This window comes from Galeopterus variegatus, unplaced genomic scaffold (genome assembly GCF_000696425.1).
Source record: "Galeopterus variegatus unplaced genomic scaffold, G_variegatus-3.0.2 Scaffold4173, whole genome shotgun sequence".
Taxonomy (NCBI): domain Eukaryota; kingdom Metazoa; phylum Chordata; class Mammalia; order Dermoptera; family Cynocephalidae; genus Galeopterus; species Galeopterus variegatus.
Genome location: NW_007730284.1, coordinates 2,305 through 14,847, shown reverse-complemented (window position 1 = coordinate 14,847; position 12,543 = coordinate 2,305). Strand labels below are relative to the sequence as shown.

General features: G+C 38.4%; 1 protein-coding gene across 1 annotated transcript; it reads right to left on the bottom strand.

Moving 5' to 3' along the window:
* Nucleotides 1-10,986: 10,986 nt before the first annotated feature.
* On the bottom strand, nt 10,987-11,709 carry LOC103602499 (MKI67 FHA domain-interacting nucleolar phosphoprotein-like). The gene is made up of 2 exons (XM_008586911.1): nt 11,571-11,709; nt 10,987-11,188 (listed from the first exon to the last, which is right to left on the bottom strand). Exons 1-2 carry the CDS (start codon nt 11,664-11,666, stop codon nt 11,000-11,002), a joined length of 285 nt encoding a protein of 94 aa, XP_008585133.1. The 5' UTR covers nt 11,667-11,709; the 3' UTR covers nt 10,987-10,999.
* Nucleotides 11,710-12,543: the final 834 nt, after the last annotated feature.

The window sequence follows — 12,543 nt, the reverse complement described above, 5'->3', positions numbered from 1 at the left end:
GGGGGACCGTTGTGTATGGGGGATCCGGCCCCGCGGGCGGGGGCGCCGCCGCGCTTCCCAAGCGGCGCACTATCCAGTGCGCCACTGGGCCGGCCCTGAATGTTTCAAATATATAATTATTGGTCAGAAGAATGATAATTTTAGACCAATCAGCAATATAAAAATGTTTGAAGAAAAAAAGCCCAAACTACCCTGTGGTACAGTTTCACTTTTTTTTTTTTTTTTTTTTTTAAGATGACCGGGAAGGGGATCTTAACCCCCGACTTGGGGTTGTCAGCACCACGCCCACCCAGTGAGCAACCGGCCATCCCTATATGGGATCCGAACCCGTGGCCTTGGTGTTATCAGCACCGCACTCTCCCGAGTGAGCCACGAGCTGGCCCAGTTTCACTTTTTTCTAAAGCACAGCAAAAGATAAAGAAGGAAACCGATTTGTTGCTTCCAGAAGTTTTGGTGCTGATGAGATCTTGCTCTAAAAAGAAGTAAAAATGTAATCAGTAGAAAGGAACATATAGATCTTGGAGCCAGGCTTACCTAGTTTGAATCCTGACTCCAATCTCAAAGCCAGAGGCCCCAGGCAGAATTAATGTTCCAGGGAATGGTGAGGGCAGTGACAGGTTCAAGACCAGCTGCAGGCTCCGTGCTTCTCACCCTCGCTGTCCGATGTGGGAGGCGCCAAGTTACCCCTGATGAGGGGGCTTCTCTAGCTTCATTCGACTCATCCTTCATTATTTAACTTGAAACATAATAACTCACATAAACTAAAAGGAAAATTATAGAATTTCAGGTTTGGAAAAAGTTTAGATATCCTCCTTCAAGGTCACTGACACATTGTTGAATCCAATGGTTTTACCAGACTTCATCTTACCCAGCCTGTCCAGCAGCATAGGACTTGCCCAGTTGATCACTCTCTCCCCTCCATAACACTCTCTTCATTTGACTTCTGAGACTGCTGTGCCCTTGGTTTTCCTCCCACCTCCCTATTTCTCCTTTTTGCTGTCTTTTGCTGGTTCCTGCTATTTGTACGGACCTCTAAACATGAGGGTGCTCCAGGGCACTCGCTCCTTTGGGGGTCTCATTTAGTCTCATGGCTATATCCTGAATATATGTCCCCAGCTGAGAATATTCCTCCAAACTTCAGACTTGTGTCTCCAGCTGCACACTTGATCTCCATCTGATGTCTAATAGGCACCTCAGATGTATCATATCTAAAGCGCAACTCCAAATCACGCTTCCTTCAAACCTCTTCCTACATTCTTCCTCATTTCATAAATGCAGCTCCCTTCTTCTAGTCACTCAGGTCAAAATCCTTGGCGTCAAACTTGACTCTTCTTTGTTTCCCTCACACCCATATCAAAATCGTCAGCAAGGGCCGGCCCGTGGCTCACTCGGGAGAGTGTGGTGCTGATAACACCAAGGCCACGGATTCGGATCCCATATAGGGATGGCCGGTTAGCTCACTGGGTGAGCGTGGTGCTGACAACACCAAGTCAAGGGTTAAGATCCCCTTAGCAGTCATCTTTAAAAAAAAAAAAAAAAAAAATTGTCAGCGAATCCTGTTGGCCACCTTCAAAACATCCACAATGTGAGCCGTTCTCACTTCCTTCCTTGCTATCACACTGGTGCAACTCACCGCTCATGCCCATCTACATTATTGCAACAGCATAAACTTGCTGTGTCTTTACAGTCTGTTCTCAATAGGGCAGCATTGGTCCTTCTAAAATGTAAATCCACCCATGTTCCCCATCTCACTCAGAGTCAAAGCCAGTGGTTTACAGTGGCTCCATGGTCCTGCCCATCTGGTACCTGTTTACTTCCTCTCTTAAACAGTTTTGTTGTTGTTTGTTTTTGAGAGGAAAAGGCCAGAAATTTATCACCAGAAATAATTTGAAAAATAATTCCAAAATGTTGAAATTTACTAATTGAAGTAGAAAAATGCTCCAAATTCCAAGTCCAGTGTTTACTTTGTGTTTATAATCCAGGCCTCATGAATAAGAAAGAATACCAAAGTGAGCACAGTAAGTGGGAAGTAGGAAATATTCTGAACACCATGGGCTAAAGTACTGTGTTTAGAGTAATTATGGTAGTAAAACCGGATTACTGTCAGCACCACACTCACTCAATGAGCTAAACGGCCATCCCTATATGGGATCCGAACCGTGGCCTTGGGGTTATCAGCACCACACTCTACCGAGTGAGCCACGGGCCGGCCCCCTTACTTCCTCTCTTTACTGAAGACCTCATCTCCTACCTCTTCCCCTCTTGGCAACTCTGCTCCAGCTACATGGGACTCCTTGCTGTTTCTAGAATAACCCAGTCTGCTCCCACCTCTGGACCTTTGCATTTGTTGTTCCCTATGCCTGGAAAACTTTTCCTCTGAGATCTCTACATGGCTCAGTCCCTCACCTCCTTAAGGGTCTCCACTCAAATGTCACATTCAAAGCGAGGCCTTCTGACCACCTGCTTAAAATGGGAACCTCTCTTCCTCCTCTAGAAGTCCCTGTCTCTATTTCTTGTTTTATTTTTCTCCACAATACTTACCACTTTGTGCTATAGAATATGCTTCTCTTCTTTATTTGGTAATATGTTTCTCTTCTTTATTTGTCACACAATACGGTATTGAATATAAGCTCCATGAGGGCAGAGATTTTTGTTGCTTTTGTTCACTGCTAACCCCCAGTACCTGACATGTAGTAGGCACTTACAAATATGTTTTGAATGGGTTAATTCATTAAACAAATATGATGTGCCAGCATATTTGAGCATATTGTCTCAATCACTGGGGATATAACTACCAACCAGACAGAGCTCCTTTTTTTGTACAGTAGCTAGATGGTGCGGGGATCTGAACCCTTAACCTTGATGTTTTAACACCATGCTCTAACAACTGAGCTAACCGGCCATCCCCAGACACAGCTGTTGCCCTTAGGAAATGTGTGTGCTTGGGGTGGGATAGACAGACAGAAAATAAATTAGAGAACAAGTAAACAAGACAATGAAGGGAAGAAAACTGGGTCTCTATTCCAGTGATCTGGCAGCACTTCCCGAGAAGGCAGCATCCCCACAGATTGAGAAGTTGGGGAGGACAGCGTTCTGGGCAAAGGAAACAGCAGCTGCAGGGTGCTGAGGTGGGACAGCACTTCACCTGAGTTTGTAGAGGGCACCAGTGGGCTGGAGCTGAGTGAGCAACATGTGGGTCAGAGACTGATTGCTCACCCAGTACCTTTTGGAACTGTCTGAATTTTTGTACCATTTGCATGTATTACCTATTTAGGTAGTACATTGAAGGGGGGAAAAAAAAGAAAAAAGTCACCAGCACATAATGAGCCAAATGAGTAACTTACACCTTTATATGGCTTGTTCTACATTAAAGTCAAATCAGATAACTGGCTAAATACAAACTTGCAAGGTAGAAAACAGTTATACAGTTTGCATTTACTAAACTACTGGTGCATTTTTTTATTATACTAAGTATTTCTCAGCAGTGATTATTTTAGAAAAGCTGATTAGAAAAAAGCCACAATATTTATCATCTAGCTAAGTGTTAAAGCAGAAATAGAAGAAAAATGGGCATACTCCTTGAGAAGAAAATAATTGTCAGTGATTACTCTGTATTTCTGCCAAAAAAAAAATTTTTTTTTTGAACAGTTCTCTTCGGGGATAATTAGGATAATTTTACTTGGTTCCCCTTTCAAAAGTCCTGCTTTCCCCAAACCAACCTTTCAGCACTCCGCCTTTGAATAACCAAATCAACGTAGAAAAACTGTGAATGAATCTGCTGGAGGACAACGGCATTACTCATGGCACATTTGCTCTGGAAAATATGTTTGGTAAGTATCAAATGTCTGAATTACTTTTCCAGGGCGTTGTAGGGTTGACAGCGTTTATTTATAACAGGGGAGATTCTAAAATTGGCCCCTATCAGCACAGAAAATAACATCCATGACAATGCTGCAAATTCGTTTACTTCTTTTTGTTAGCTCAAATAGAAGAGCAGGCCATTTAGATATTTAGTAAGCAACTTAATTATGAAACAGGTTGATTACTGGAACAGGAGAAATCTGTAGATGGGTATGTGAAATATTCTGTAGTTGGATCAATGGAACGTTAACTCCTGACCTAAGGTAAGCTCTAACTTGACAAACAGTTTTGTTGTTGTTTGTTTTTGAGAGGAAAAGGCCAGAAATTTATCACCAGAAATAACTTGAAAAATAATTCCAAAATGTTGAAATTTACTAATTGAAGTAGAAAAATGCTCCAAATTCCAAGTCCAGTGTTTACTTTGTGTTTATAATCCAGGCCTCATGAATAAGAAAGAATACCAAAGTGAGCACAGTAAGTGGGAAGTAGGAAATATTCTGAACACCATGGGCTAAAGTACTGTGTTTAGAGTAATTATGGTAGTAAAACCGGATTCTCTTGTAGTTAATTTTCTTTTTTTTTTAAAAGATGACCGGTAAGGGGATCTTAACCCTTGACTTGGTGTTGTCAGCACCACGCTCAGCCAGTGAGCGAACCGGCCATCCCTATATGGGATCCAAACCCGGGGCCTTGGTGTTATCAGCACCACACTCTCCCGAGTGAGCCACGGGCCGGCCCTAATTTTCTTTTTGAGTAGGGCCATCATTCTAATATACACTGGGGAACATTAAATTATAAAATTATTTGCCCAAAATTATTGCACAATTAAACTATACTTAAACAGTTTTGTTGTTGTTTGTTTTTGAGAGGAAAAGGCCAGAAATTTATCACCAGAAATAACTTGAAAAATAATTCCAAAATGTTGAAATTTACTAATTGAAGTAGAAAAATGCTCCAAATTCCAAGTCCAGTGTTTACTTTGTGTTTATAATTCAGGCCTCATGAATAAGAAAGAATACCAAAGTGAGCACAGTAAGTGGGAAGTAGGAAATATTCTGAACACCATGGGCTAACGTACTGTGTTTAGAGTAATTATGGTAGTAAAACCGGGGGCTGAGCGTGGTGCAGACAACACCAAGCCAAGGGGTGAGATCCCCTTACCGGTCATCTTTTTAAAAAACAAACAAACAAACAAAAAACTATACTTATTCATATGTTATGGTTTGGATGTCCCCCAAGTTCATGTTGGAGCTTAATCCCTAATGAGGTGATTGGATCATGAGGGCTATGCCCTCATTAATGGATTAATCCATTCATGGATTAGGGGTTTAATGGATGAATGGGTTATCATGGGAGTGGCACTAGTGGCTTTATAAGGAGAGGAAGCACATTAGCTTGCACTCTATCCCCTCGCCATGTGATGCCCTATGCAGCCTCAGGACTCTTCATAGAGTTCCCATCAAGATCCCAGTCCCTCACAAGATGCGTCCCTTGACCTTGGACTTCCCAGCCTCCAAACTGTAAGAAATAAATTTTGTTTCTTTATAAATTATGCAGTTTCAGGTATTCTTTTATAAGTGACAAAAAATGGACTACTAATACATCATGTTGATACACAATTTCATAAGCCAAAAATTTTCATGGTTCTTGTTATCAGTATGTTGTATTGCTGGTGATCCAAACTCCTTTGACAAATATATTTTCAACAATTATCAAAAAGATGTTTACTAAGCATCCAGTTGCTTAATGTCATTTGATAGTGGTAGTTTTTGCCCTCCAGTAGTCTAGAAATTGGTGTGCTGTTTGTGTGTGTATATAAAATGATGCTTCTGAGGGAGGTCTTTTTCAAAAAATATGTTAACATTAGGGCATAAATTCCTTTAATAATGTTTTGCATTTTTGCTAGTCTCTTTAAAAAGTGTAGTGAGTTGACCGTAGATTTTAAGTACCTGGGATCTATTGCCACCTAGTGTTATATTGCTCTATTATTTCCGATAAGATCAGTGCGCTCAGGGTGGTATGGCCGTAGACTTATTATTTCAAAGCTGAGCACATATGGATGGAAATATTGTTGGTCTCCTTTCTCCCATGCTGACCTCAGTGCATCTCCACCCCCAATTCACAAAGTCACCAGGTCTTACTGCAAGGCTTTTTTTCCTTTTTCCTCGCCATTGCCACAACAATCTAGCATTCATGTTCATTCTGTGGAAAGAAAACTTGAAGGGCTTGATTCAGTTTGATTGGCTCATCTTAATCAGCACTGCCTGCAGGCAAGTGACCTGAGCTCTCTGGGCTTCAGTTCACTCATCTTTTAGATGGGAATACTAATACCCACTTGTTAGTTTTTCTGATTAAATGAGTAAATATATTTAAAATGCTTACAATATCTGACACATGCAAGCATTTAATAAATGCTAGTTTTTATCAATTCGCATATCATGCCAGAGTCCTTACATAGGAATACAAGTGTTGAAAATAGTCTATATTACTTTCCATTTTATGGTCAGAAGGCAGTACTTAGGTTCCCTGTGACAATTTAGGCTGTTTTGAGAGGTCTATTTTGGATGAAGTCCTTTGCAAATATTTTTTATCCAGTCTGTAGTTTGTCTTTTCATTCTCTTAATGGTGTCTTTCACTGAGCAAGTTTCACATTTTGATCAAGTTCAATTTATCATTTTTTTCCTTTAAGGATCATGCTTCTGGTGTCATGTCTAAGAATTCTTTGCTTAAATTCAGCTCATGAAGATTTTTCTCCTATGTTTTCTTCTAACAGTGTTTTAGTCTTATGTTTTACATTTAGATCTATGATACATTTTGTGTCAATTTTTGTAAAAGGTGTGAAGTTAGTCTTTCCTATCATCACTTGCAAATGTTGATGTTGATCTGTAATAAGATGTTACATATTTCATATTTTGAAATACCTTTTCACAGACAGGTACTCAAGTACTGGTATCAATCACATGCATGTGACTTTTTTAATTTTCTTTTTAAAACTATTTCAACATAACTATGCTTACAGAAATATACTCATATTGTTTAATAGAATGCAATTTGTTTAACTTGTCCTACACAATTTGGACCAAAAACTTGCTACACAGTTTAAGATTTTTTTTTAAAAAAAGGTTTTGCAATCTTGTTACATGCATGTGACTTTAATTGATATTTATTATTGTCATTACATTGCAGTTAGTCACCTTCTGCTGAAAGATAGGTAGAAGCACTGCAATCTTAGATTTTGAAATATGGAAATTTCCTTTATACTTGTATTTAGGTCTAAAAGCACTGCTGGAAGTATAGTGTGAGGTTGGAAAATATATCTATGGAAAATATATCTGTGTGGGTATTAAGATCTCATTTCTTGTTTTACCTTTTCACAGAAGTATATAAAGCAACCTAACACTTCTTGTGACTCAAGTGTTAGTTGTCATCAAACAACATCAAAATGACTTTACAGTCATGTTTCAAACTTAAGTGGTGTTTTGACTTGTAATTCTAAGTTGAATTCATTGACTTAAATTCATGAAGAAACATCAAGTATGCAACAAAAGCTAATTTCTGAAGCCATTCGGTGTTCAATGATAATGGCTGAGGGAGGTTCCTCTCATTCAGAAATTTTTAATCTTGGCCCTGCACTCAGAATGTCTCAATAAAACATTATCACTGCTAAGCCATCAAACTACAGTGTGGTACGGCATCAGGATATTCAGCTTCTATTTCTGTCAAAAACTTTTGGAACTGATAATGGCTAAGTCCATGTGAATAAATGAAGTACACTGGTGACAATTTTGGTTCAATAAAACATGATAGATTCAGGTATTTTCTGAAAAGTATCTGCTGGTGAATAATACAATAAATAACAATAGCCTCCAAACACCTTATATTTTCACAAACTGTAATTAGTCCAACTAAACCTTTTTCTGCTCCACATTTTTACCACCATCAGTTGTGGCACATCCTGGCAGATTCCACTTCAGCTTGTACTGAATTTCTTAACTTTGAAAACACTTTCCCTTATAAGTGCTCCACGTAAACTATTCAGAGGCTCTTTTTCTGCTCCACATTTTTACCACCATCAGTTGTGGCACATCCTGGCAGATTCCACTTCAACTTGTACTGAATTTCTTAACTTTGAAAACACTTTCCCTTATAAGTGCTCCACGTAAACTATTCAGAGGCCAATTCTTCAGTCACTTCTAGGGTGACACTGTCCTATTTTCCTGGGACCAAGGTTCCCAGAATGCAGGACTTCCAGTGTTAAAACCAGAAAGACTCTAAGCAAAATGGGATGAGTTGGTCACCCTGGCATTTCAAACTTAAGGCACTGACTGCTTGAATAATCAACTGAGCAGTTAACATCTGCTAACTCATCAAGAGCCAAGGAAAAACATTTCAAATCATTTCTAAATTGACTGTTGATGTTGCTTCCTTAACTCTTCAAGCAGTTGTTCTTGCTGAAGTGCTAATAATCTTAAAAAGTTTACTTTCTCTGAACACATTTCTTTGGCTGCTGCAACCAAACACAATTTAATTACCTCATTATTGGTAAATGGCTTTCCTTGCTTGGCTAACAAGTAAGCTACTTGGAAATTTAAAGCTTCATTTTCATTTGTAACTTTTGTCAAGAAATTGAATGCTGACATGTTCTATTTTAAATATCTGTTTCATAGCTTTCCTGTCAGTTGGGACTAATGTGATGAATGCTTAGTATGGTAATCTGACATACAATATATATTGTATTCTTCTAGCACAGTTGGAGCATCACTGCAAAAATAAGCACAATGCATTACCATCTAATTTGATAAAAACCACATAAAATTCATGAATGCTTAGTATGGTAATCTGACATACAATATATATTGTATTCTTCTAGCACAGTTGGAGCGTCACTGCAAAAATAAGCACAATGCATTACCATCTAATTTGATAAAAACCACATAAAATTCATGATACTATGTAGGTGCATGAGTTAAAACTGCATCCCTGTAACTTGTAGTGCACCCAGCAGTGCTAAGCAGAGAACCACTGTCACAACTGAGCAACGCTAACAATAAATGTGGCTGCATGACAGCATACCTTAACGGACACTAAAGTTTGGATTCTATTATCATTTTCTTGTGTCATGAAGTATTTTCCACCTGACCACTTAAAAATGTAAAACAAAACTGGGCAGTAGGTCTGACTTAGCTTGCAGGCTATATAGTTTGCCACCATGTGTTCCACAGGATGACCCATGATGTAGTTAGATTTGGGCCATTTGATTATTTCTGCCAACTGAAAGTAGAAATGATACGTAACACTCCTGGACAAAGGATAGCAGTGTGCAACATGGTCATTGCACAGAGGACAGCTGCCGTAAGTTGTCTAACTTGAGTCAGTCTGAACAAGAAACACCTTTGCCATACTAAAGAGAGGTTTTGGAATCATTAGCACAGCATATGAATTTTTCAAATCTCATACCATGAATCAGCCAATTTCCAGTCATAGTGATCAGTTGCTTTAGATATGGCCACACTGTATTCCAAACAATGCTAGTAATAGAAGAAAACCCAATTTTGAACTTGTCACGTTTATTCATTTGCCATTTGTTCACCATTCAAATGCCATTTCTGTGGCATTTATTCAATTGCCACTCCAATTTGCAGCTCGTGAAATGTCTGGCTCCAAGTGAAACTCATCCCTTTTTTTTCCCTTGCAGGTTTTTGCTCTGATTATATATAATAGCAACACATACTTGTACCAATTTTTAAAACTAGGAAAGGAAAAATAATCTGTAACTCCACATTAGTATTTTGATGTCTTCTCATTTTAAAAAAATGCATTTTTACAGTTGTGATCACACCAATTGCATGACTTTGAGTTGTACCCTTTTTTCACCTTATATGCTCCATATTACTTAAATAAACCTTTCATAAGTAGTTTATTAGTTGAGGAGGCTTCTATTCCAGATTCCAAACTGTCTCCTACAAAACCTGAAAATAAAACCCATGCCACTTTGATGATTTTCTTCTGAAAGATCCTAATCTAGTCCACAGGAAGATGTTCTTTGTAATCTTGTAACTTCAACTCTGTTTCTTGTAAAAATGTCCATGGCCATGACATGGAATCACCCCTTCCCTTCTCCAGGTTACACTACAAAATTCCCTTACACGTTAAGTGCTGATGAATTGTAGCATACCTAAGTGGAGTGGGTAGATGGTAGTTTGGGAAAGAGGAAATACTCAGTTCATCTTGCCATGTACATGTATGTGTTTGAATGCACATGACCCTTGAGATAAAACATGACAGACATGTTTCTGTGTGGAGAAGTTCATCTGATGCTTTCCTAGAAGGGGAAACCAGAGAGATGTTCAGACTCACAAAGTTCACAAACAGTTCATAAAGGGAGGCATGTGTTCAATAAATACATACAAAGTATTAAAAAACTTCTAGGTATCAGGAAATATTCTGAAGGCATAATCCACTCTTCACATACACTTAGCTCAGAATCTTATATTTAAAAGATTTAATAATGGATAAAAAAAAAGCTTGGTAGCAATGGATGTTTTTAACAAATTTGGTTTAACTAACACAAAAGCACATTTAAAGAGCATCAGAAACTTGATGGTCAAGCAAGATTGGTGGTCTTTATTTGGTGGTAACAAAAAAGGTTGCAGTTTAGTACTGAACTGTGCAGTTAATGGTGATCCTTCTATCCAGGCAGAGTAACTAAGGAGAGCTATAAAATCTAACAACAACAAAAACCAAACTAGAGATTAGGATAAACAGCGTTGAGTCCAGCCGACTACAAGCTGGTATGCACACCTGTGTTTCAGCAAGGGCAGGCAAGCCAAAATAACAAATTGCTTTCCTATTAACTTGAGTGAATGGTATGTTTTTCCTCCAAAGATCTTGTCAATGGTTATGTTTCATTGTACCTAGTAAAATATGAAGTCATCCCTTATGACAAAATCACATTTTTCATAACAAATATTGTACATAATACACTCAGATTGCTTTCCTATTAACTTGAGTGAATGGTATGTTTTTCCTCCAAAGATCTTGTCAATGGTTGTGTTTCATTGTACCTAGTAAAATATGAAGTCATCCCTTATGACAAAATCACATTTTTCATAACAAATATTGTACATAATACACTCAGTCACTGATTGCTTTTTCGTCGTCTTTTTTTCCCTGAACGTTCACGTGTTTGAGTCTCTTGTATTTCTTCTTTTACACTGGATACAGGCTGTTTGAAAACTACTTCATTATCTTTATCATCGTCGTTTATTTCAGCCACTTCAGACTGTCGTTTCTCCAAAAATGTTGGTGTACAAACTGGTGTGGGACCCTGGATTCAACAAATAAAAGTTTATAATACATAAAAATGTTACAATATTAGATATGACTTTACACCAAAATATCACCTCCCTTCCACTTTTATAAGTCATTCTGTGTTATTTTAGGCCCGTTTCCATCTTTTGGTGATACAATTGCAGATAATAAAGAGCGTAGGTGTTTATCAAACTTAGTACAGAAATTCACAATTAATTGGAATGTAATACGCTCCCTTATAAGATTTTAGATAGAAAACTGCTAAATCACCAGTAAAGATCTACCAAAAACATCGTAAGATTAGATTTGAAATCTTAAAATGACATTAAGCAGAAACTGCTTTTCCTCCTTCAAATTATTTCTATACCTAGTGCCCAGAATATCGAAGACAATTTTACCTGGCTATCCATAGTCTTCTCAGGAGTGTTAGCAGTGCCTAAAACTTTCTTCTTCTTCTTCTTCTTCTTCTTTTTAGGTAAAACCTTCAAATACATTTTTAAAGATTTTATCAATCTGCGTATTTATCAGCTATAGTAGTTTTGAATATATTTTCCTATTTATCTTTCTTGGATGTCTAGCAAGTAATATGACAAAGAAAACCTTACCTGGCTATTTGCAGACTTCTGAAGATCAGTGTTTGAAACTTTTTCCTTTTTCCGTAAAATCTTAAATAAACAGAAGTTATCAATTTGCGGTTTCACATCTTTACTTACTTTTTACTTACCATTGGATCCTCATATATATTATGAGCAAATCCTCCCTAAATGACAGAGCATTTCAATTTAAAAAGTAAAACCCACAAATACAGTGAGTAGTCTTAAATAAAGGGCAAAACTAGAAGAGGACCCTAACTGAGGAACTGGCAGAAGCCACTGAGGTTGAGAGAAGGCCAAAACCTGGAGCTCACTGATTCATAGAATCCTGAATTCAGGAAGGTGGAACTAGGAAGAATATGAAAAGTCAGGGCCTGGAGGCCTGTCTGAGCTAAGTTCAGCATTATGGCAACGAAGCCACCTGCTTTCCCACTAAGTAACAGGGTACAGGAAAAGTAGCAATTTCGTGCCGGTTTTTAAGTTTCACTGTTCCAGCTCCCAAATGGTTCATGAGTATACCAGGGCCTAAGGCCTCAACATAATGCTCCAGTACTGGTGTTTGGGATTTGGGCAAAGAATTAACAATGAGGAACTGGGCCAAAGGAGGATAACTCAGTCTTCTACTTTCTGAATGAGGTTAAAAGACCTAATAAATTTGGGATTAGAGGCCATTTCTTTTTTTTTTTCCTTTTTGTCTTTTTTTGTGACCGGCAACGAATTGCAACCCTCAGTGTTGCGCCCGTACCGGACCGGGACCAGCAACGGGATCGCAACCCTT